Source organism: Euprymna scolopes, chromosome 14 (assembly GCF_053919585.1).
Source record: "Euprymna scolopes isolate OS-2025 chromosome 14, ASM5391958v1, whole genome shotgun sequence".
Classification (NCBI taxonomy): Eukaryota; Metazoa; Mollusca; class Cephalopoda; order Sepiida; family Sepiolidae; genus Euprymna; species Euprymna scolopes.
Window position 1 is genome coordinate 15,528,270 of NC_136495.1, and position 26,807 is coordinate 15,555,076.

The following is a 26,807-nucleotide window of genomic DNA, read 5'->3' on the forward strand; positions in this document are numbered from 1 at the left end:
AAAAAGTTATATATGATGAAAAATTTATTTGAAAAAAAATATAAAAATTTCTATGCCAGGCTAGAGTTGTTTTCCTTGAGTAGAAAAACCTGTGGAGATCGGAGTTACTGATCTGTAGAGAGTGTGTTCAATGTTTCATAGAGGCTGTTACGTTGAATATGTGTATTGCATGTTCCAAAAAAAAAAAAAAAATCAGCAATAAAAACCAAGTTTACTGAGTAAATTTGAAGAACATTAAAAGGGAGAACATTAAAGCCGAGTTGCATTGTATACAAATAAGATGTTTTATTTAACTTGAAATATGTAAGAACAATAAGGGGTGTATACGAACGAGCATGAATGAAGTTGAAAGTGTTTGTTACGCTCATAAGTTCATTGTGTATATGTGTATGAAGTTAGAATGTTCATTGTGCGTGTAAGTGTACAAGAGTTCACGTTTATTCATTCTTACCTTGAAAAAGAATGTACCTTTGTTTTATCTTAAGACGAGGATATCACCTTGTCAAGGCGAACGGAAATGTGTGTGCATTCACAGGGACGATTTGAATGAAAGTGAGAGAGATAGGTATATAACATAAGTGGGTAAAGAAAGCGGAACAGGAAGTAGAGAATGCGACCTGTCAGACAAATTGGAAATCATGATAAGGCCGTACTTAACATACGTTTGTGTGTATGTGTGACATATCTAATAGCATATCAATTCGAAAAGCATCTGCCCGTAATCTCCCTCCACCATGTCCTCCTCTTTTGGGTCAGAGTTGTCTCTGTTGAGGAGAAAGTGCTTTATTTGATATCCTCGTTATGTCTATTCTTTCTATTCATTTTCAATTGATAACATTTCTTTTTATTCCTTTCTCTTTTATCAGGTGATGGAATATATGATTGGAGGTGACATGAAGAATTTGTTGGCAGTATGTGGGTATTTTGATGAACCAATGGCTCTAACTTACATTGCAGAAGTTATATTAGCACTCAAATTCCTTCATAGTTTGGGAATTATTCACAGGTACAGTTTTATGGTGTTTGCTTTTTTTAAATCTATTTTTGTTTTTTTCTTAATTATTGTTGCCTCAAAAAAGGTCAAGGCAGTCATTGTCCAGATGGAGAAAGAGGGATAATATCATATATAAAAAATATACTTAGAAATGTGTACATATGTAAAACACATTAGATTGAAACTGCTTCCCTGCATACTTCAACATGGTCACCTTCTAATTCAATATCAACAAATATGTTCTCATGATTAATCAAATTTTGTTAATTCGATTCATTTTCAACTTTCTTGTAATTTTTTCGTCATTCTGCGTTCAATCTATCCATCTCATTAACGCGTATCCTTAAGTTGCTTTTAAACTTGATAAGTAGGAATTCATTATTAAAAAAATTTATAATTTTTTAAATTAAATGATTGCCTTTTATGTACATACAATCGTTAATGAAAAATTTTGCCGTATCTGCTTGTATGCAGTGCATATATCATGTGCTCAAAGAGGTTTGTTGCAAGGAGCCGTATCAGTTGCGTGCTAATCGTTTATACAACTAAGTAGACACAGGCAAAATATGACAAGTAGCAAAGAAGAGGAGGACAAACGCAGATTAATAGTTGCAAAGGAAGGTTGTATTTATTTCGTCCTAAATACATGAGAAAAATATAGCGGAATCTAGAAAAAGTTGATCAATGAAGATTCTGGAACCAAGAAACTTGGAAAACAGGAAATGTATCTGGACAACTGCATAGACTGGATGGACAGGAATGCGGACACTGGATAGCTGGAAAGGTTGAAGAATCGTCCTGGACAGCATAGGATGACATCACAAAGGAGATTGGCATGGATGTCCCTGAGGTGTGATGAGATGTCTCTGGTAAGTCCAGTCTATGAGGACATGACCAAGGGCTGAATCGATAGGAATTAACGCAGGAATGGAAGTGAGAAAGTTGGATCCTGGTTCCAGGCATTGAGGGTCACTGGAAGTGGGCTGAATGTTAACGGGCGCTGAAACAGGGATTCAGAGGCTGGAAGAATTTGGAACAGACATAAGCTGGAGTTAGAATTGCATGGAGTTTTAGTGGCAGGAATGAGCTGGAACTGCAGGAGCCTGAGCAGGAACTAGAGCCAAGTGAATGAAGAAAGCAGCACGATGTGAAAGATTTAATCACATTCTAGAGTTGCCCTGAAAAGGGCAATTTGGTTTCATTCTCAAAAAGTCCAGCATTCACTCACATGCAACACATGGACATAGTTGGTTTAAACTTGATTCCAAGTTCCAAGTATCTCAGAAATGGTCTATGATACATGCAATAAGAAAGATATGATACTGACTTTATTTTATGAATGGGTATGTTGTAGAAAACAAAGGTAAATTTTCACAAATTACAACTTTTTAAGCAAGGGAGACAACTCTGGTTTGTGATGCTGCATTTTAAAAATAGAAAGGCAGACATAATTTAATATTTTTCTTTCTGTTTTAGTTCGTATATCAAGCTCATAATCCCCGAAGTCTATGTGGTTCAATTTGTGACTAATTGAAGTTGTTTTTTTATGTATAAACATATTGTGTGCAAATTATTTTTTTCTTCCAAAAATCCCTTTTGATAGTACACTAAAATGTACACAGTTTCATTTAAAATTATTGAGTTTTCTGACATTTTAATTTGTAGAGGTTAGCAATACAAAAAATTTTGGTCATACTCAATCCACAAACAGATTTATGTATCTTGTTTGCTTTTGAAATTGATAGTTTTAAACTGTACATGAACTTTCTGAATAAAGAAAAGTACTGTTTTTCAGTAATCACCTAGCTTAAATTATTATAAAACTGCAATTTTATCCATTAAATGATAAAATTACAATATCATCTTTTATGTGGGCTGCACATGTGACCCACAGCCCCTATGTTTGACATGCCTGTTTTTAACTTATTTTTTTATGGAAATAACTCCAAACAAAGCATGAAGCCACCTAATGTAAAGAGATTTAAAAAAATACTTCAAGATCAGAAATTAGCCAACAATAAATGTTTGAGACATAGATTCTGATCAAGAAAACAATTTTTCCCCTTTGTCAGAATCATGGAATGTGAGGACTAAAGGACAAAATAAGGGAATAATTACATGTATAGATTTGCGAAATGTGTAGTATTATGATACAAAGTTTTTACTTTTTCAAATTCCTTAAAATCAACATAATTTGTTTTTCTATGACTAATGGACTTGTGGCGTTGCTACGACTTTGGATATGGTTGTAACGTTACATGGCGTTAAACTTCACTTTAGTAATTCATGAAAATAAAACTGGAAACAAATAAAAATTCGCATCAGCATTTTTTTTTTTTTTAACAAAATCATTTATTACCGTTACTCTCCCGTCTCGACACGACTTAAAAAGTCTCTCGCTGCCACATGTCCATCAAAACTGACTCGTATTTCTCTTTCTTCCGACTATATGCAGGCCACAGCCAACCCATTATTGCTTTCATTTTACACGTCCATCTCCTTTCACGTTGACTTTGTTTTTCCGACGATCGTGTGATGTCCTTTTTGTCTTTAGGTGTAAGCCCGAGCACATTTGTCAATTTGCATATGTGTGACACTTACGTCACCCGCGCGTCGTCCAGTGGTGGAATGACCCCGGTTGTCGGTTTTGATGTTTCCTCAGCGATGATGTCACGGCCGGTTTCCTAAAACAGACTTGTCATGCAAAAACAATGGAAGAGACCAAGTCAATAAGCGTTTCTTTTTGTTTAAACTTCTTTGTATTCAATCAGGGTACAATCGCAGTTAGCTGTTTAGTTAGGGACTGGCCACTTGTTAACTGCGAGGTTTTCTCCTCTCTCTCTCCGACAGACAACTCAATTATCTACTTGACAGGGACAGTCGATGGGGGAATCTACGTTCGTCGGACCCAAGGAAGCAAGGCTCTCTCTCTTACTCTCTTACTCTCTGACTGTCAATCTCTCAAGGCTCGCTGCTTATATTGTGGGGGCGTGGACTGGGTCTCTTCCCGTTTCAGGTCGTTGGCCAATCAGAATTAAGGGATTAAGGGATCACTGTCCGTCAAATCTTCGCCAGGCGGTATATACCCAAAAAAGGAGCTGCCTTTCTTTCTCTGTTGGCATTCGGTTGTTTGGAATTTGACAGGACATAAAAACAGAAATGCCTAACTTAATTATTTTTGAGAGGACATAAAAACCGCTGAATCCGATTCCACAAAGGCCACGCGCCTTTTCAATAGGGTCACGTGTCGCCCCGCTGTTCGGCGACTGTTTGCCCCTGTAGATCGGAATTTCATTGGTATCCTCGCCACCCACGGGCTGTCATGGCCAATTTAACGTCATCACGTTCTTCCACCATAAGCTACGATCTTATCTTTTTTTTCTCTTCTTTTCGTCGTTTACGGCTGCCTGTTTTCCCTTTCTTTTTCCACGGGTTCACCGCTACTCTTGGCCTTTTGGTCAGGATCAAAGTGCAGCATCTGTTCTTCGGATGCCGCACTTCCATTTCTTGTTCTCTTTCGGTGGAGGAGAAATCCTTCACGACTGGGACAATTCTTATTTTTGTACCCTTGAGCGTCTCTCATTCCACTCCCCTCCCATCGACATGTCTTTTACATCGTAAAATACACCTTTTGCCAGGTGAATTGTTTCTCAGATGGCTGGATTGCCAACTGCACTGACCGTTTCAACGAGAGAGAGAGAAGAAAAGGGGGAAAAAAAAAAAATCGCAAATCGTGAGCCAGCCCCTCTTTCGAGAATATATTAATCGCATGCCAAAAGAAAAGTGATAAAGTCTCTGGAGTTTTAATTGTCCGGATTAGTTGTAAGAAACAAAACACAAAAAAAAAAAACAGAGAAAAAAAACAAAATAAAGTAAAAAAAAAACAAAAACAAAATAAAAACAACAAAAACAAAAACAAGAAACAGGCGGAATGAAAGGAGGGGAAGAGAAAAAAAACGTCTTGGTTGTTAGGAGAGTGTGGGTGTGTGTGTTCCCTCCTCTTCTGTCTTTGGTTTGTCTTAGATTTACAGGTGTAAGATGGGAGTGTCATGCAAAGATACTATTTTTTTTTTTTTTTTTTTTTTTTTTGCTTGCTGTGTGCGTGTGTGTGTGTTTTCTCTTTTGCTTATCTTTGGTCTGCAGGTGTAAGATGGAAGTGTCCTGCAAAAAATACTATTTTTTTTCTTTTCTTGCTTGCTGTGTGCGTGTGTGTGTGTTTTCTCTTCTGTTTATCTTTGGTCTGCAGGTGTAAGATGGAAGTGTCCTGCAAAAAATACTATTTTTTTTCTTTTCTTGCTTGCTGTGTGCGTGTGTGTGTGTTTTCTCTTCTGTTTATCTTTGGTCTGCAGGTGTAAGATGGAAGTGTCCTGCAAAAAATACTATTTTTTTTCTTTTCTTGCTTGCTGTGTGCGTGTGTGTGTGTGTTTTCTCTTCTGTTTATCTTTGGTCTGCAGGTGTAAGATGGAAGTGTCCTGCAAAAAATACTATTTTTTTTCTTTTCTTGCTTGCTGTGTGCGTGTGTGTGTGTTTTCTCTTCCTCACTGATTCTCCCGCTACTTTCTTACAATTTTAAGGGCCATTTTAAGCGGCTCCCGAACGGACTCGTCCTGCGCTCGTTCCACCACGCCCGTCACAACCGGGGTTGCACCGGCCGGCCCCCTCCTTTCGCTCAGCTGCTCGGCCGCCTGTGCTTCAGTGGTGCGCATCCCTCTCCAGCGCCTTTCCCAGACCCCCAGTGCTATTCCCCCCAGAACTACGAGACCCACCAGAGCTCCCCCCACCGTCCAGGCCACTCGCCCAACTATTCCTTGACCACTGCCCAGGTCTCCCCTCCTCACCCGATCTAGCTGGGTCATCAGTCGCTCAAAACTTACGCTCTCCACCGGTCTTAACAGCTCCGGCATCTTCTGCAAGGTAATGTTTGGGAATACTTTCACGATCGGCTCCCATATCCGTCCCCATTTGCTCTCATTTGTCCCGATCAAATTAAGGAAGGAGTCTCTAGCCTCGAACCTCTCCCCGGCCTGGTAATAGGGCGGCAGGGAGATCGACGCCCCAAATGCCGCACATCCCATGGGCAGCCCCACAATGGTCAACGGGGGGGTGACCCTCACCGTCTCGGTGGCCCTATCCTCGCAAACTTTAGATAAATCGATCTCTTCTTGGGTGGCTACGGCCCAAATCCCATCTGATATGGACACCGCAGATGGTAACATCACGGTGGTTAGTATTTCTGCTCGACAGTTTCTCCGTATCCCTTCCCTGTCCCTCTTGAACAATTCCAACACGCACAATTCGTAATCGCTTGTCACGTACACCGGGCTCACCGACCCGCAGGTTCCGAGAGCGTTCCCCCGGCATCTACCCGCCTCCTCCCTCGTCAACAGCATGAATTTTGTCCGCGCCACATCCAAGGCCACAAATTCCGTTTCCACCCTATATCTAGCCACCGCCGTCACTCCCTGCCCCCCCTCGAGGGTAGGGTATGGGCAGATTGATCACCTGGTATATCTCAAAGGCCCGCTCATTATCCAGCAGCGGAACGGACAACAACACCACCAGTCTCCTCCCCTCCAACAGTGTGGCGCATCCCAGCGCACTGTAATACCTCCACAGCTGCCTGAGGGGATCCGCGGGCAGCCTCAAATTATGCGGCAGTTCCGTCCGAATTTTCAGCAGCACCTCTCTCAACCGCCCCGGGGCCACGATGCTGGGTGACAAATGACCCAAGGACAGCATATCGAGCTGCGCCCGTAAGTGCTCTTGTCTGGCGCGCTCTGTCCGTCACCATAGACAGCTGAAAATATGTCTGCACGAAACCGTCTAGTTCCCGCAGCCGTACTGCAACCGCGTCAGTTAGGTTGTTTACCTCCTCCCTGAACAGCCGTATTACGGAGAATAACTCCTTCATGCTGGCCCTGTTTGCGGCCACCTCTATTCTGGTGACGTTCAATACCGACACACTCTCCCTTGCCACATGTGCCAGTACCCTCTGACTGCTTTCTATCGTTCCTAGTTTCCTCCTAATTACCTTTATATCTCCCTCGGACACTGTACCAAAAAGTACACTGAGCGCCTTCCCCACTATGGGCAATACCGCCCGTTTGGATCTCTCCTGAAGGGATTCCACCCCGCCTAGGTAGGATCTCACCTCCCGCCACTGTTCCTCCATCAGGTTGGTCTCCCTTGTTACAGAGGCCAACAGTCGCACGTACTCTCGATGTCGCGCATATCTCTGGACAACCTGAGCTCCAAGGTTCATCAACTGGGATATCTCTCCTCGTAGTCGCTGCACCAACAGCCCATATGGTCGCAAGTCGATCACCAACGAAATCAACCACTTGGACCTCGTAACGACTACCTCGCTGCTCTTCTTAAAGATGGTATTTTCGTTATGTTCCCATGCTCCGACCATAAGGAGCACCGACAGCATCACCAGAGTGCGCCTCACCTCCATACCTGCAACGAGACAGAGGAGAACCGGGAGTTAATTGTGGCCTTGACTTCGCCTCACCCTCGCGCAATCACCCTCTGTCAGCTTGCCGAACATTTCTTGTTACTTATTATGATCCCCAATGCCGCGCCGACCCCCCCCCCCCCAAAAAAAAACTGCCCATGTGTCGCCGCCATCTTGCTGGCATCTCGCCTTTCACTCCTTAGCGGTCTCAACAACATGAGCGCGCCCGTCAGCGAAGGTGATATTGCCCATCCTTCTCTGACTGAGGGCGGATCTCCTTCTATTTTAGTATCTCCCTTAACTCGGGATTATTATCCCCCCCCCCCCCACTGGTAACAACAAACGTCTCTAGGCATCTGCACCCACACACGCACACTTTTTCTTTTTTTTTCGAGCCAGCCGTCAGCGAGCAATAACCCGATACCCCTTTTTGAAACGTTTTCCTTTCCGCCAGGCTCCTGGTCGGCTGGTATACCGCTTCACATACCAGAGAGGGTACTCAGCCTCGCCCTCCACCGAGGCAGAAAAAAAACAATAAGATTGACGGAGTAATTACAACCTCCTAGTATAATGTACCTGACAATAACAGGTTCTCTTATGCGTCCCATCACTGGATTTACGCTATCTTACGCGACCAGTATTTTTTTTTTCGGCACCTCGCAATAGCTTTTCTCATGTTACATCTCACGTTTTCCTCATTCTACCGTTTGCGTCCTTCTGTAATCGACAGCAACATCACAACCAAAAAAAACATCTACCGGAACCATTGCTTCTTTCCGTAGCCAGTTGAGTTTATCTTAATACGCCGGTCTCACATGACCTCACCAGGCAGGGCGGTCACGATTTTGTTTGGCCTCCCCGCTTGTCTACCCCTTTTTTTTTTTTTTCTATCAGTTTGATATGCTTCTAACTAGCGACTCTCCTTCCCTTTCTTTTTTTTTTTTTTTTCTGGATGGGCGCTACGCGTGGCTGGCCGTTGGTATTCTCATCTTCATCATCCCCCCCCTCATCCTTATCTAGCTATCTGCAAATTAAAAACACTCTCCAGATTTTCTTTTCTCACACCTCATTGACCAAATCCCATCCACCTTTCCATTTCTTTTTCTTTTTTTTCCTTTTTTTTTTCGATACTCCCCCTCCTTCCCCAAATCTAGTCCGTCCTCAACTAAACTGTTTCTTTTTCTTTTCCTTTTTTTTCTTTCAGAATTTCCCAAATACAATACAATACAGAATTCCCAATACAATTAATTCTTTCTCCTACGAGTTCAACAAAAGTTTCTAGGCACACCAACCAGACACACACCCCCCACACGCACATTCCTAGGGCATCGATTAGCCGTCAGCGAACAATAACTCCGTGCACCTTTGTGAAGCATTCTCTTTTCCGCCAGGCTCCTGGCCGGCTGGTATACTGCTTCGAATACCAGGGAGGGTACTCAGCCTCGCCCTCCAACGAGGCAGAAAAAAAAATAAAATTGACGGAGTAATTACCTTCTCCTAGTATAACACACCTGACAATCACAGGTCCTTTTTCGTGTCCCATCACTGGACTTACGCCGTCTTATGCGACCAGTATATTTCCAACAATCTCACACTATGTTTTCTCGTTACCATATCCTTTGATAATTTTGCAAACCGTGCACTGGGTTTACGTCTTCCAACCACCCGTTCCCTTCGGTACTAAGATGTCTTAAAGCCCATTTTTTTTTTTTTCGTAGGAGCAATGGAGTTCGCCGCCGAGCAACCAACAGAAACCTTTAAACACAAGACATCCCTCAATCATTAAGTTGTTGTTTTTTTTTTCTTCTTAACTACAATAATTATTATTATTTCTCTTTACCTTCCTCCTCCCTCTCATTTCTTTATTTATTTATCTATCTAGGTAACCACACATATACACCCGTACACGCGTATGCACACGCACACGCCTGCACATACCTACATACTTGGATCAAATCTACTCCTATTCGGCAGTTTAAACACTTAAAACTAAATTTCCATAATGGAATTGTCAAAAAAGACAAGTTTGTTTTTTTTTTTTTTTTTTTTTTTTTTTTTTTTATCTTCTTTGGACTGCCGCTCCCGACCCTCCTGCTTTGTCGACTAGGGGTCTTCCTCGACCCCCCCGGATGGGGCGTTCCGCCCGATCCACTGCGGCTTCCGGAGCAGCCGCCTCGTCCCCCCCGGCCTCCGGCTCCTCTCGCAACCGCCTCCGGAGCAGGGATAGAGGTACGAGGTCCTCCTCATCCCACTCGCCCGACTCGCTGTCGGATTCCACGGTAGAGTGCCCCCCGGGCCCTCTCATCTTAGGAGGGCCCAATGCTCCGCGTCGTCCCCCCAGGTCCGGAGAGCACGGCCGAGGCCCAACCGCTTCTCCCTCGGACTCGCTGCCTGTCACCGTATCCTCCGGTGCAGCCAGGGTTGCCCTTCTTGTCCCCCTCAGTGGGCTCGTCACCTTCGCCCTCCCTCTGCTCTCCAGCTCGGCTGGCTTCAGATCGTTGGCGTGCACTCGCTTTACCTTGCCCCCGACCTGGTCCCAGATCACGAAGGACACCGGACCGGTTTGTTGTACAATTCGGTAGAAGGGAGCCCATCTCTGGTCCAGTTTACCATCTCTCAGATGAATTCGGTAGTAGACCGGGTCCCCCACCTGTAGGTCCACCTCTCTCCTATTTCGATTTACTCGTGCATTCCTCTTTTTCTGGGCTCGTTTTATACGCCTCCTCACGTCGGTGAATATTTTGTGCTGCCTCTCCAGGATCAGTTTATGATGGTCTTCTCCCAGGTATTTCCGACGCGGCCTCAATAGGTTGTCGATGGGGAGAACAACATCCCTACCGAACAGCAGATAGTAAGGGGCGTGCTTGGTGGTCTCGTTCTCTGCGAACCTCACGGCCGCCAGTGCCTGGGTTAGGTAAAGGTCCCAGTTCTCCCTGTCGTCCACCACCACCCTGGCCAGTACATCGGCCAGAGTTTTGTGAAATCTTTCGACCTTGGCGTTGCTCTGGGGGTGATATATCGAGGTAAGCACGTGGCGGACGTTCAGACTGGACAACGTCTCAGCCATGGTTTCGTTCACATTCTCCGGCCCATTGTCGGTGACCAGCTGCTCGGGGGCTCCATACCGCGGAAAGATTTCCCGTAATATTATGTTTGACACTGTCTGTGCCCGTTTGTCAGGTATGGCAAAGGCCTCCGGCCAGTTGGTCAGCCAGTCCACGAAACTGAGTATATACCGATTGCCCTGGGCCGTTTCTCCATACGGCCCCGATATGTCCATACTAATCTTCTGGAATGGATAGGTGGGAACATCAGTCTCCCCCAGCGGAACCGACCTCCTCGCCCGACCCTGCAGCTGGCACGTCATGCACCTCTCCACCAGGCTGACCACTTCGCGGTATAAGTTCGGCCAATAATAGCTCCGGTAGATCAGTTCGTAGGTTTTTTCTACTCCCAGGTGCCCGATCTTCTCGTGGCAGTGACTCAACACATCGACTCTCAGGCACTCGGGCACAAACAACTTTGGGCTGACCTGGTCGTTCCTCCTAGAGAGGTAACACAACACCCCCCCTTGTATGACAAACTTGGGGGCTGCTCCCGCCTCAACCCTGGCCCTCAGGGCGGCTATCTCCTCATCTCCCTGTTTCTGTTTCACGATGTCCCTCCACTGAGAGCTCGGAGCCCCGTCCTTCTCGACCTCCTCCTCGCTATCCCAAGATGGTCGCTGCCCAAGGCGGTGGGAATTGATCACGTTGATCCGGTAGGCCTTGTCATCCACCCCCGGATCCAACCGGACCGATTCACCTTCCAGCTTGTTCGGGATCCTTGACAACAGATCCGCACAGGTGTTATCTCTACCGGCCAGGTATTCTATTCTACAGTTATAGCCACTGAGCTTCAGGGCCCACTGCTGTATCTTCTTGTTGGTCCACTCGGCCTCTAGTAGGTGTTTGAGTGGTTTGTGATCGGTTTTAATCGTAAATACCGCCCCACTTAGGTAGTAGTCCAGCTTTTGGACCGCGTATATTATCGCAAAGGCTTCCTTCTCGATGACTGGCCACCTTTGTTGCGTCTCCGAGAGCCGATGCGAGAGGAAATAGATGGGTACCTCCTCTGGGATGTCCGGCACCGGGCCGTCCCTCGCCGGACACGGCTGTGTCAGCACTGCTCCGATGCACCGATCACTAGCATCGGTGTACAATACCATCGGTTGGCTTAGGTCCGGATATGCTAATAACGGCACGGCGGTCAGCTGGTCCTTAAGGGCGTCGAAGGCCCGCTGACAGTCCTCTGTCCACTCAAATCGGGCATATTTCCTTGTCAAAGCGACTAACGGCCCAGCCAGTCGGCTGAAGGCCGGCACAAAGCGCCTATAATAACCCATTACACCGATAAACCCTCGGACCTGCCTCACCGTTTTGGGCTCTGGCATAGCCCGGATGACCGCAACTTTATCCAAGTCCGGCCTAATTCCCTCCCTATCAATAACAAACCCCAGGTAGTTTGTTCTCTCCCTCATGAATTGGCACTTCGGCAATTTAAGCTTCAGGCCGTGCTCCCTCAGGCTGTCCATCACCTGTCGCAGGTGGACATAGTGCTCCTCCGGGTTCCTTGAGAATATCAGGATGTCGTCTAGGTAGGCCATGGCGAAGTCCTCCATGCCCCCCAGCACAATGGACATCAACTGAGTAAACACCCCCGGAGCGTTAGCCAACCCAAAGGGCATCACCCTAAAATGGAACAGCCCGGCATGACAAGCAAAGGCGGCCTTCTCTCGATCCCTCTTCTTTAGGCTCACCTGCCAATAACCCGACCTCAAGTCCAGGGTGGAGAAACACGTTGATCTCCCTAGCAAAGCCAAGATATCATCAATCAGGGGAAGGGGCACCGCCAACGGCTTTGTGACAGCATTCAGCCGCCGGAAATCTACACAGAACCGGTGCCCCCCATCCTTTTTCTCGACTACTACTATCGGGAAACTCCAGGAGGAGCCCGACCTCTCTATAACTCCTGTTTCCAGCATTTCATTTACCGCTTCTTCCACGAGTTTTCTCTTATGAAGCGGTGTTCTATAAGGCCTCAGTTTAATGGGCGGGTGTCCACCCGTGTCTATCCCCATCTCTATGGTCCGGGTTACTTTCCAGGCATTTGCATATGTATTCTGAGGCCGCTGCGACTGCTCCGTCACAGGCAAGCAGCACCATTTCTCTATCGGTCAACCCATATACTAATCTTTCTTTTTCTATTATCGCCAACCACTCCTTGACTCCCCTCGGGTCTCCCCCATATGCGGGTACGCTGATTCCCCACAGTGGCCGCTCCATGGTCATCTGCAGCTCAACAGTCTGCTCTGACCCTTCCCCCATCGACTGACCCGCCCCGAATCCTCCCTGAGAATACATTATGTTATTATCTATTTTTTTTTTCACTCGCCCCCTACAAGGTGTAACAGTGCCCAACACAAAACACAGACAGCCGCTGAAAGCAAAGCATACAAAAGAGGGAACCAGCAAAAAATAATGGACTTACCCGGTCTGATGCACTTGTGTTCTTCTGGCTGGTGGATGAGAATGACCAACGAGCTGTTCAGACTTTATAATCAGTTGATTAAAGTTCGTCGTCTGGCTTCACTCGTGGCGTTTTTTTGTTTTTTTTTCCTTCTTTTTTCTTTTTTTTCAAAATGCGCTTGGGTTTCGAGTTTACTTTCTTTCCTTTTTTCTTTTTTTTTCAATTTTGGCTTTCTCTCTTTTTCTCCCTCCTTGTTTAGTTCGTTTTCTTTTTCTTTTTTTTTCAATCTTTCAACTTTCCATTCCCACTCTCACAGGGAGATCTTATGCCCTCGAGAGAGAAAGAAAAAAAAATTATGTGCCCGTGGAAATTCGTTCGCACGTTTCCTACCGAAACGAGGTATCACAGGTCATCGACACCAGTTATGTGACACTTACGTCACCCGCGCGTCGTCCAGTGGTGGAATGACCCCGGTTGTCGGTTTTGATGTTTCCTCAGCGATGATGTCACGGCCGGTTTCCTAAAACAGACTTGTCATGCAAAAACAATGGAAGAGACCAAGTCAATAAGCGTTTCTTTTTGTTTAAACTTCTTTGTATTCAATCAGGGTACAATCGCAGTTAGCTGTTTAGTTAGGAACTGGCCACTTGTTAACTGCGAGGTTTTCTCCTCTCTCTCTCCGACAGACAACTCAATTATCTACTTGACAGGGACAGTCGATGGGGGAATCTACGTTCGTCGAACCCAAGGAAGCAAGGCTCTCTCTCTTACTCTCTTACTGTCAATCTCTCAAGGCTCGCTGCTTATATTGTGGGGGCGTGGACTGGGTCTCTTCCCGTTTCAGGTCGTTGGCCAATCAGAATTAAGGGATCACTGTCCGTCAAATCTTCGCCAGGCGGTATATACCCAAAAAAGGAGCTGCCTTTCTTTCTCTGTTGGCATTCGGTTGTTCCCTAATGGAATTTGACAGGACATAAAAACAGAAATGCCTAACTTAATTATTTTTGAGAGGACATAAAAACCGCTGAATCCGATTCCACAAAGGCCACGCGCCTTTTCAATAGGGTCACGTGTCGCCCCGCTGTTCGGCGACTGTTTGCCCCTGTAGATCGGAATTTCATTGGTATCCTCGCCACCCACGGGCTGTCATGGCCAATTTAACGTCATCACGTTCTTCCACCATAAGCTACGATCTTATCTTTTTTTTCTCTTCTTTTCGTCGTTTACGGCTGCCTGTTTTCCCTTTCTTTTTCCACGGGTTCACCGCTACTCTTGGCCTTTTGGTCAGGATCAAAGTGCAGCATCTGTTCTTCGGATGCCGCACTTCCATTTCTTGTTCTCTTTCGGTGGAGGAGAAATCCTTCACGACTGGGACAATTCTTATTTTTGTACCCTTGAGCGTCTCTCATATGTGCTCAAATGCTGTTCCTGCTGCTAATAGAATCGTTTGCCATCCATCCTTTGCCTGCTACTGATATTATCACACGCGCTATGTTACAGTGTATTTTAGATGATGCTACTGTCTTTGGGGATTGCCAAGAGCTATGCTCCCAATTAATATAATTATACCTAAAATTGGCGAATGAAAATGATGGACAAAACCACGAAAACTATGAATAGATCACCAGTTAGCAAATTCTTAATTGAACAACAGGATTTTGTGAATGAAAATAGAGAAAATACAAGTTGAAGAACAAAACATTTATATATCAAGATTTTTTATGAGATGTAAAATATAATTTGAAAGACCAAAGTTGAGTATGTTTGAAATTCCTAAATAAAAAAGAAAAAAGTTTGTTCTGTTGTCTGTGTGCTTGTCTGTCTATTCTCTTGTGGGTCAAGTTGTTGCTGTAGAGAAAGTATTCATGCTTAAATGATTTTCGGCTTGGAGTACTTCAAATTGTGTTTTTTGCCTGAGCTAATATTATTTCTATTGAGTTTAGGCCTACCGTATGTGTCACGAAGAAGAACTCTGATTTTGTTGACTAGTTTCATTGTTTTTCTGAGTATTTTCAATCAGCTTGTTAATTTTTACCGTTTGAAACCAGCAGGAACCATTTTCATTAGTCAAAAAATATTGAGTTCACAACTCCAGGTGAAAATCATTTTTTTTTTTTTTTTAATTTTTTATTTTTTTTATTTTGCAAATGCTTTGATACTTTGTTTAAAGCAAATAAATGACTTGAGTAGATCCCTTTTTTCAGAAGAAAAAAAAGGAAGTGAAAAGGAAAACAGAAGAAAGAATAAGTCGAACAAAGGAAGGGGATAGCTTAACCAGCTAGTAACTTTGGCTGTTCCTAATCTAATCCATAATCACAAACTGTTTAACCTTGGCATTAAGACCTCATACCTTATGTAGATGGGTGTTTTTGCTTGTGTAAGCTAAGATTTTTGATTGCAATCATTTAATGTTTCACCTAACGTAACTTTGCACATAAAAATTGTTTTCAGGGATCAGGTTTTGAAGAATGACAAGATGGTGCTGAGAATGTAAACTTCAATTCTAGGAGTTCATAAAACTTGTGAAATTAAATTTAAAAAAAAAAAAAGGATGGTTTAAAATTTTCAACTATTTTTTTTTCTTTCAGAGATTTAAAACCTGACAACATGCTGATATCTCAGACGGGTCATATTAAACTCACGGATCTTGGATTGTGTGAAATTACAATAAACACGAGTAAGTCTTAATATAATTACATGATTAAGTATAAAAATTGTCCCATGAAAAGATTACTGAGCTACCAACAAAGTCAACTTCTCTCAGTCATTGTTTGTTAATGATTGTTTGCTGTTTAAAGTACTGCTTTGATTTAAAACAATATCCATAAGGTTTGTGAAATGCTAATTTGCTTCAAAATCTACAAAATTGTTATGTGCAGTCATCAGGGGAGATAACTTTCTTTGTGCTTATTTTTTCTTTAGATTAAAGTGAAATAGGGTCACATTGAAAGAGAGGATGAAAGTTCTTGGCTTAGTAGATTTAGAACAGTTCAGCTAGCTTTAATCAGGCCAAGAAAAATATGAGAGGAAATAATAAGGGATGACTTAAGATAAAGAACAATAAAAATCTGGCCAGGGATAGGTTAGTTTAGAAATCAATTTCTACATGCCAATCTATAAAATGGACATTAAAGTGAAGATAATGATGAATCTATAATAAAGTTCCTTTTGATTCCAAATTTGCAAATTAAGATCAAAGGGAGATAACTTATCTGCAGTTTACATTAGTTATACAAGTATGTAAAATAGCATAAAGTAAAAACTATCTTATAAATCCTAACTATTGTTTATATGAATAAGATTTTTGAATAGTGATACTGTAGATGTAATTAACAGTCTAATTCTTTATGTACACATAAATAAACTGTAAAAAATATTAAAACTTCCATTATCATTATCCATTTTAACATCTCTTCCACATGCTGGCATGCATTGGACAGCTTTTCGAAATTGATTTACCTATATCTGGTCAGGTTTTTATTTGCCTCTTTATCTCAAGTCCATCCTTATCACTTCCTTCTATGTTTCCTTGGCCTTCCCCTGCTACCTAAACTGTTCTATAAATACTAACCTAAGAACTCTCATCCATCCTTTCAACATGACCAAACCATTAAAGTCTCCTGTTCTCCACACATCTCCCTATACTGTTCAAATTTAATCTTCCTCTGAGGTCATCAGATCTAAACCAGTCTTTAAAACTCGTATTACACATCCATTATATCATTCTCATATAATTTTTTTTCCATGCAAATCATGTCCTCAACCCTCATTGGTCAAGTATCACTTCTATTGACCATCATACTTTATATGTAAGTAATTCAATCGGTAAAACATGGGTACTCCAAACACTTTTAATCGGCAACGGCTTTGACATGCCATGATCAAGAGCATGTGAAAAGATTTTGTTAATCTTGTTTTATCAGAAATTTGATATTGATGCGGTTATAAATGCCTTGTATGCTTAGCATCGCAGGTGGTTTGGCCAATGATCATGTATAGAGTGTACCACTTCTTGCATTAACTCCATCATGCATCTGGATCTACTCAATATTAGGGAGCATGGTGGACTGATGAAGATATAGCTTGAATGCATAAGAAGTGATTTGACTGCACTCAACCTGATTGATGTAAACACTTTGAAAGAAATTGTATGGGAACAGCTATCAGACATTGCTTCAAGTGCCCTCCCCACCTTATCAGATAGTTTAGGATACGTACAATAGTACCAAAACTGGATAATTAAGTTTTAATGTGTATTGTTTTAACAGGGCTGTTAGCACTGACATTTGAAATTCAATCATTTCGATATCACTCTGGGATTCTTCCTTTTTCTTTTTTTGAGGAAATTTTGTTCATAAATTTCTTGGAAACACAAGACTAAAACTTTCACGTTTTTTCATATAAATGAACAAAAATTAACATTTATCTTTTTGAATAAGATTTATCTTTTTGAATAAGATCGTAATGAAATCAAAAGAAAGGAGAAATTGTAACCAGATAAGGAGGGTGGTTTGGCCAATCTTGCTTCATGGGACCAATTAATGTAATCAGGCTGTCACCAGCTCTGAAACACAGAGGCTAACTCTAAGTCCCTATGGCTACACTTTTATTTTCATCTAGGGTTGCACCTTTCAAAATGTAACTATATGTAATCTTCTACTTCATAATAAAGACCAATTTGTATTTATTTAATAATAGTTAGTTTTGTCAGGTTGTAATCACTTTGCAAAGTTCATTACTTGACATACCAACATAAATACATACTTGTAGTTGAATCCAAAATATTTTTAATAAACATTTTGTTCATAAGTTTATTGGAAACACAAGACTAAAACTTTCATATTTTTTTTCATATAAACCTTAACATTTTAATTTTGTATTTATCTTTTAAATAAGACCGTAATGAAACCAAAAAGAATAAGAAATTAATTCGCCTGATGATAATTTACTGAATATGAAATCAGGCCTCCAAGAGGTGGCAAAGAAACGTTTAAACATAAATGTGAAACGTTTAATCTACAGGTTCCAAAAAATTATTGCATTTAAAAACCATGAAACAGAAAGTAGGCATCGCTAATTGGAAAGGATAGGTTAGCCATCCTCTTCTCTTTTCTCTTCTTGCCTATACCTTGCGGCAGGCAATGTTAGTTTAATTTAAGAATAGTTTTTCATAATCTATTCTTTTTTTTTTTATTAAATCACTTAAATTAATAATTGGTAATATTGACAAAACTATTGCAAGTATATAGTAAAAATGTGACAATAAAATTACAAATTAATAACACCTAACATTATCTTATGATAAATTGTTTAAAAATAATTATGCAGATTAGACATTAAAAGACTTGTCGTTAAATCATTCATCTGTATTATGTATATAATATTTAAAATACTATGTTTTATTACTGATTTAAGAGTAAACCAGTTTTGATGGTTACATAGGAGTGATAGATTGGAACAATCTTTTGCATTCATTATTAATCAGTAAAACGTACATTATTTATTCAATTCCAAAAATAAGACCATCTTAATTGCCATTGCGCAGTTTTTAGTTCTAACTAAAATGTTAATATTTCTATAATTTTTTTTTGTTTGTAGATCAAATGTATAAAGAAATGTTCGATGCTTCCAATAGTCAGGAATGGTTTAAAAAATGCCATTTGACACCGGGTCAGATCCTCTCTCTTACCAGTTCCCTTGGTTTTGTAAGTATATTTAACAAACTTATTTATTTATTTATAGTTTCAAGCTTAACATCATTTCTTCTTTGCCTCCTCCACCATCATCTGGTCCTGGATATAACCTTAAACTATATCCAGTGGTACGACCCCAGCTTGCGGGCTTTGGGGAGTGTGGAGCCACTCTTTAATTGCCATTGCTCCCAGATCCACTCTGACCCGGAGTGGTAGTACCCGTTAGGGTCCCAACTATGGGTTAAATAGAAACCGACTTGAAAAAAAAAAATATTCTATTAAAAAAATTTTTCTTCAAAATCTTTGGATTCGGCATTAAATAACCTGAAAAGGGTTGATATGCCGTAAAACAACCAACCATCATCATCACCACTACTACTACTACTTTCCATGGTTTGCACGTCTATTCACTTGCAAACTTAAAATAGCCATAGTTTGTTTCCAGCAAAAATTGTATGGCTGGATGCTCTTTTTAATACTAAACTCTCCAAAGGGATGCATGTATCTTTAATTGTAATATTTAAAATCTTGGCGTTTTCTTTTTGCCTTTTTTTTCAAGACTTGGGATCCCCATGAAATAGTAAGTTTAGGTCACCTGATGAGTTCATTACCTTGGCATGGTTACTGTTGTGGTCCTGGATATAACCTTAAACTATATCCAGTGGTGAGACCCCAGCTTGCGGGCTTTGGGGAGTGTGGAGCCACTCTTTAATTGCCATTGCTCTCAGGTCCACTCTGAGTTCATTACCTTGGCATGATTACTGTTGTGATGATGTAAATTGTTTGCTTGAAATTAAATAAAAGTATATCTTGTTCTTTTTATTGAGCACTATTAATAACCTCGTTAAATTGGTTTTTATCTTTGAATGCATTTAACCTGAATTATGATAGATCCTTTCATGTACCTGTATATTTACATATACGTGTGCGCACAATAACAAAAGCACCCATATATATCTATAGATGGACAGTTTTGCTTACAGATAGATTTAACAACTTACAAATAGACACATATCTAAATTTCCAAATACATAGCAACAGAATGATGCCATTATATGTAATGAACCGCTGTAATTATATATATATATTTTTTTTTTTTTACACAGACATCACCACCTTATCAAGGCCAAGAGGCCACTCGAGAATAAAGGTTAAAGAGTGTACAGTAGAAATTGGACAATATAGTAATCAATTCGGTAAATTTGTTAACTTATATGGACCGGCTCATCAAGAACTTGTTTACATTAGACTTGAACACAACCATATTGTAGTCAGCTGGAAAGCAGGAAAACGGAAGACAATTCCACAGGCGTGCAGTTCTAAGAAAGAAGCTTTGTTCATGGAATCTACGTTTAGGTTTAGGCACAGATAAAGAGTGGGGGGGGGGGAATTATTGATAGTGTTTTCAGCTGGACGAGTGTTTCCTGTGAAATTTTGGCGAAGGGGGACCATAGACTGAAGCTCAGTTGAACACCTTCCATGAAAATAACGATACATCAGAGACAAACTCGCAACATCTCTTCTGTGAGATAGAGGTTGCAGGGAAGAGAAAAGGATATCTCCTACGAGGCTACGAAGTCTATTTTGAACGCCAAACTTTCACAAGAAACACTCGTCTAGCTGAAAACACTATTAATAATTGCCCCCACTCTTTAACTGTCCCTAAACCTAAACGTAGATTCCATGAACAAAGCTTCTTTCTTAGAACTGCACGCCTGTGGAATTGTCTTCTTTACAATAATTATTAAATTATTGCTTTCGTATAAACTGTATCACCTGAAGAGGTCTCTAGTTACTGTAATAAGGAGTATGTGTATATATATATATATATATATATATATATATATATATATATATTCTTTATTTGTCTTTACGTAAGCAGGAATATGTTGCTACACAGTCATGAGCATGTTTCGGTCAGCTAGTTACCAGTAACTAGATACCTCTTCAGACGATACAGCTTATACGAAAGCAAAATTTGCAATGAAAATATCAGGTCTTCCTCGTCACAGGGAATTAATATCAGTTCTGTCAAATGTTGTGAAAAAAAAGATTTGATTGTATGCAAAGAAGACCCACTAGGGGTGCGGATTTGAGCTTGTGTTGAAATATAAGAATGAATGGGAAAGAATGGGGGTTAAGGATCGAGATAGAAGTAATGGAAGACTATAAATAATAATATTCGTATGCGTGTGTGATGGCCGCCTTATATCTTAAACATACTAGTGTGTATAGGTTCAAACAGTAGGGGAATGTGGATTTGAAATATCTATGGTAAAGGGGGTTTCAGATTTGATAGGGGTTATTCATTCTTTAAAATGCTTTTAATTTGACTAGAATTTTTATGTGGTCAGAAAATGTACGACTTACGTGGCGTCACCACTATCATTCCTACACACTTCAGTGAAGAGGTTAAGAGATAAGGAAGATAAAGGAAAGGAGGTAAGGGAGAAAAGAAAACAAAGAAAGAAAGGAAAGAGGAAGAATGAAAAGGGGAAACCATAAATAATTTATTGGTGATGATTCTAAGGCATGCCTTTCTCCTTCCTATTCGTCTCCAATCCCCGTCCACTCCCTCCACCCTTACTCCCATCTCTGATCATAGCTTTTTTTTATTTATTTACTATGCGAAGCTTTGAAAGTTGTATTGCAATAATAATGATAATAAAATGTATATAATCTCCATGCTTAGATATAATCATCTGTGCTGATTGTGATAATAATTAAAAATAGAAGGTAATGGTGGATAAACATGTTGATGACTGATATTTATGATTATTTTTAATAATAATTATATTGATTAATAATTTTAACAATAACGGGAAGGAAGTGTTTAAAGTAAAATACAAAAAAATATATATATACACTAGCAAAAGTACCCGTCGTTGACTGGGTTCAAAAACAGCCTACAGAAAATGGACTCTGATTTATGAAAGTATGATAGGTTATGAAAAGGAAGGGCTGTAAAGAGATAGCTTCGAATTTGGATGTATCAAAACCAAAGCAAAATATGATGAAAGTAAAAATAAAATAGATAAACCCCATAATTTATTATACCATACCTGTTCACACTGAAACACTTATCACAATATTCTGTGGATCTATATAAAAAAAACCTTGTTAAACTTTGTGACATATTTCCATTCTATGGAGGTCAGACGCGAACGAACACCCCATAATTTTATCATACCATATTTCTTCAAACTGAAACATAATTATCAAAGTATACTTACGCAGATAGATATGAAAAGTCTTTATTAAAGTTTGTGCTTATTTCCATTCTATGGAGGCCAGGTGCGAACGCAAACCCCACAATTTTATTATACCATCCCTATTTAAGTTAATGATACTTTGATAAGTATGTTTTATGTACATCTATATCAAAAACACTTGTAAACGTTTTTATTTTTAATTTTTTAATTTTTTATTTCCATACTTTGTGGACCAGGCGCGTATGCAGACCCCACAATTGTAATGAATCATCATTATGCCAGATCAAACATACCCATTCCTGTGTCTCGATACATCTTCTATCATATGTGATCAGTTTTCTATAATAGTCAACCACATAAGAGCCTATTTGTGACCAGACACACACACAGACGTTGAGCTTTATATTATAGATATGATTAGTTTTTTTTGGAAAAAGAAATCCATCAGAGTGCTCAATTAAAAGGAAAATCTGAAAATAAGAGCGTATTTATATTTTGTGTACAGAAAGTTGTTAGATGAGGCAAGTCATTAGTACCGTCGGTTTCAAGCCTGATAATTAGGACCGTTTAAGATATCCATATCAAGCTCTATACCTCACGAGTTCACGTTTAACTCTCCTATATATGTATATATATATTCCATTTCCGGTTAGCTGAAGAAAATATATATATATATATATATATATATATATATATAACTTTGGATACACTTCCATTGTCTTCCCCTGTTAAATTTTACATACGTATATAACTTTTAGATTTGAAATCTATTCATCTAACATTTGTTTTTTATCTCCTTACAGTGAGTGGCTCCATGTCTTGTCTAGAGCAATTTTCATAAAAAAACAAATCAAAACTACTTTTGATCAGATTGAAATTTTGCTTACTGTTACTAAAGATCATCAGATCCATAAATCAAATTTAGAAAATCTGGAATATTAAATTATGTCAGTATTTCAAATATATCTGAACTTTTCAATGTATATATATAAGATATAGGTCTTCATTGACTACAATATGGGCCGAGTAATGAATCTCTATGGTAGACAGAACCAAACTTTCAAAATTTTTGCCATGAAGATTGATTATTCATATTATTTGGATTTTTTTTTACTATTGTTCTCATCTTGAGTGTTATTTTCATGTTTTGGTTGATGTAACCCCTGACCTTCTTTAGGTGTAACTTGTCAAACTCAGGAATCTTTCTTAAAATTTCGAATGGAACTCTTTATTTAATCCACATACTCTCATTCCATCTACTATGACTGGGTCATAAGTAATTCGCAATTGTATTTTTGAGTGTCATTCACAATGAAGATTCTACCTTCAACCTTCAGAAGAAAGTAACTTTAAAACCAAATTTTACCAAGTACTTTATCCACTATACTACAGATATTTGCAGATTCTCGAATTTGACAGAAAGATTCCATTGTTTAAAAAGATACTCCTGAAGAAGGTCGGAGGTTACATTGACTGAAATGTTGTAAAATGACATTCAAGATGAAAACAATAGTCCAAAGAATGCACGTAATATGAATTACTAAAAATTTCATGACTTTTGACTTTGATACTCCTAAATTGAATCAGTTACAAGTCAGACCATTGACCAAGTTTAGTGACGAGTGGTCAAGTGATGTTAATGTTAATCTGTACACAAACAAACATAATTACAAACTCTACAGAAAGCATAACTTCCTTGGTCAAGGTAATTAACAAATATATATAAACACAACAATAAAAACATTTTATTACAATTTTTCAATGTTTTTGATTTTATGATTATCATAAAATATGTCTTACAGATGTTCTGGGTTTTTTTTTTGTTTTGGTTTTGATTTTATTTAAACTTTTTATTTATAATTAACATTTTTTTCATCTTTAATATCTCCAGTTTCTTTATCCATTTCAGTCTGCCCAGAAATCAAAAATGAAGGCATCCAATTCCAAACAAAATGAAAACTCTGCCTCTTTCTCAAAGCTTGATACCAGCAACAACAGCAATAGTACTCACCGCCATCTTAGTTCTGCCACAAGAAATTTTCATGAAATTCCTCCTGTTTGCAGACTGAAGGATGTTCTTAATCCACATGAAACTTTGGAGAAATCTTTTTGCCACCTTTTGGATCATGTGATTGAACCCCCTCTTTCCGACAGCAAACAAGATCTTGTAGACGATGTGTTTAACAGTCCAAAATTTTCTTTTAACCAGTCGCTTCCTTTTGAAATGAAATCCATAAACCAAAGTCTAAATTCAAAAGAGCATAACATAAGCGTAGTTAACCAACAACAAACTGTTTCAGTTTCTGGAAAGTCCCAACTCCATACAGAAAGTGACGACTCACTTTTTTTCAGCCCCCAAAGCGAATGTTCTCTACAACCTTCTAGTCTGCAAAACCAGTCAATTTCCTTGACATGTTCGGATTTCAGTCCGAATTTAGGATTTGTCCATCGGTTAAGTGAATCTCGGAAACGAAAAATGGGCTGCAATGAATCTGCCTATGACGACGTGAAAAATGACAAGATGACAAATACAGCTCTGCAAGTTCCTTTGAAGAATAAGGTCCATTTTAACAACCTCAGCAGTACTCCCCTCAGTGCCAGATCAACTGATCAGCGCAGTTCTTCAATTGGGATAAAAAAGAAGATCAGCCGTAAAGTTTGTATATTTTATGAAATTTGTAAAAGTTGGCTTTATTTAATCAAATCTATAAAAAAATTGTAAAAGTTGGCTTTATTTAATCAAATCTATAAAAAATTTTGCATGATTTTTCACACGGAAGTTTGATCGTTTTAGTCACATATGGGAAAAATATGTTATTTGCCTCCACCTACAAGGTCAAAGCGTTTGTACATCTATCTTCTCATAAAAAAGTGGGTGTAAACATGAAGATTGTTATGGCCCCTTTTTTCTAATTATTTTGGTAAGATTGGCGAAAGATGCCCCCCCTCCCCAAATTGCTTTGGTGAGACGCGTGACAGATACCCCTCTAAGCTTACCCCCCCTTTCTCTCTTAGTAATACGCGCCACGGATGCCCCTCCTCCCATTTTCCCTTGGTGATACGCGTGCCAGATGCCCACCCCCTCTTTCTATTTTCTATGGCGAGACGGGCGACAGATGCTCCCCCCCCCATTCAATTTTCTATGACGAGACGCGCGACAGATGCTCCCCCCCCCTTCAATTTTCTATGGCGAGACACGCGACAGATGCACACCCCCACTTCTATTTTCTATGGTGAGATGCGCGACAGATGCCCCCCCCCCTTCTATTTTCTATGGCGAGATGCGCGACAGATGCCCCCCCCCTCCCGTTCTATTTTCTATGGCGGGGCGTGTGACAGATTCCCCCACCCCTTCTATTTTCTATGGTGAGATGCCCCTCCCCCCTCTATTTTCTATGGCGAGATGAGCCCCCCCCCCACTTCTATTTTCACTGGCGAGACGGGCAACAGATGACCCCCCTTCTATTTACTATGGCGAGACGTGTGACAGATGCTCCCCCCCCTCCTATTTACTATGGCGAGACGTGCGACAGATTCCCTCCCCTTCTATGTACTATGGCGAGACAGATGCCTCCCCCTTTCTATTTTCTATGACGAGGCATGCGACAGATGCCCCCCCCCTTCCTATTTTCTATGACGAGGCGCGCGACAGATGCCTCCCCCTTTCTATTTTCTATGACGAGACGCGCGACAGATGCCTCTCCCTGCTTTCTATTGCGACACGCGTGACAAATGTAGACATTCCCCCCTTGATTTTCTTTGGATGGATTGTAGAAGCAAAGTATTTGCCCTTAATCGCTTCCACTCTAATTATGTACTTAGTTTCTGCCTTGACTCAAAATGGCTTAATGCAAATTATTTTACTTTATTGCTATTTACAACAAGGTAATCTAAAACTTTCAAACGTTAATGTTTTGTTTAATACAGACACATCACAATTGTTTTGTTTAATACAGACACATCACAATTGTTTTGTTTAATACAGACACATCACAATTGTTTTGTTTAATACAGACACATCACAATTGTTTTGTTTAATACAGACACATCACAATTGCTTTGTTTAATACAGACAAATCACAATTGCTTTGTTTAATACAGACACATCACAATTGCTTTGTTTAATACAGACACATCACAATTGCTTTGTTTAATACAGACACATCACAATTGCTTTGTTTAATACAGACACATCACAATTGCTTTGTTTAATACAGACACATCACAATTGCTTTGTTTAATACAGACACATCACAATTGCTTTGTTTAATACAGACACATCACAATTTTCCAACACAATTTACTGTCAATTTATATCATTAATACCCAAATTCTTAAAAAAAAAAAAAAATTTTTTTATTACAGAGACAGAAAATGAGACGGCAGAAATTTCAAAACCGGCTAAAGCATGCTTTGAAAAGTTCCCCAAAGTTTTCTGAATTGCCTGCGAAGACAAATCTAACCCAAGAATTGCAAAGTTTAGATCTTTTAAATGGTCTAAGCACCAAGAAAGCCAGACTTTGCAAAACCCCGAACTGGCAAAAAGAACTTACAGCTGACACATCTGATGCAAGCAACTACTTTTCAACCGAGGAAAACTTGGAGAATTCTCATCTTGATTCTAACATATCATCATGGAGGTATCCTGCTAAAAAGAGCATCCAATTTTCCAAGACTCTTCTCCGACACGAGTACAAGAGCCTGGCATCGTTGGAAAGTGATAGTAAAACCGTTGTATCGCCTTCTTCGTATTCCACTCATTCACTCCAACTGAACATTCCTTCGTCCATTTTAAAATCTTGCGATCATTTCAATCGTTGCACGCATTCTTATGCACCGCAGCATGCGAGAGACAAAAAGACTGAGTTCATGACTCCAGATAGCACGAAAGGCGAATTTATAGTAAGTTTTATTTTTATCATTTTATGCAAATGTCAGTAAAT

At 40.3% G+C, this 26,807-nt stretch overlaps 1 protein-coding gene across 1 annotated transcript in view; it reads left to right on the forward strand.

Annotated features, from left to right (window-relative positions):
• LOC145292867 (serine/threonine-protein kinase greatwall-like) overlaps positions 1-26,807 on the forward strand; it is a 93,793-nt gene that overhangs the window by 35,611 nt on the left and 31,375 nt on the right. The window contains exons 6-10 of the mRNA XM_080138975.1: positions 867-1,006; positions 15,548-15,636; positions 18,558-18,664; positions 23,774-24,520; positions 26,230-26,766. Of these exons, the coding sequence (XP_079995101.1) occupies positions 867-1,006; positions 15,548-15,636; positions 18,558-18,664; positions 23,774-24,520; positions 26,230-26,766 (1,620 nt within the window). The remainder of the gene's footprint in view (positions 1-866; positions 1,007-15,547; positions 15,637-18,557; positions 18,665-23,773; positions 24,521-26,229; positions 26,767-26,807) is intronic.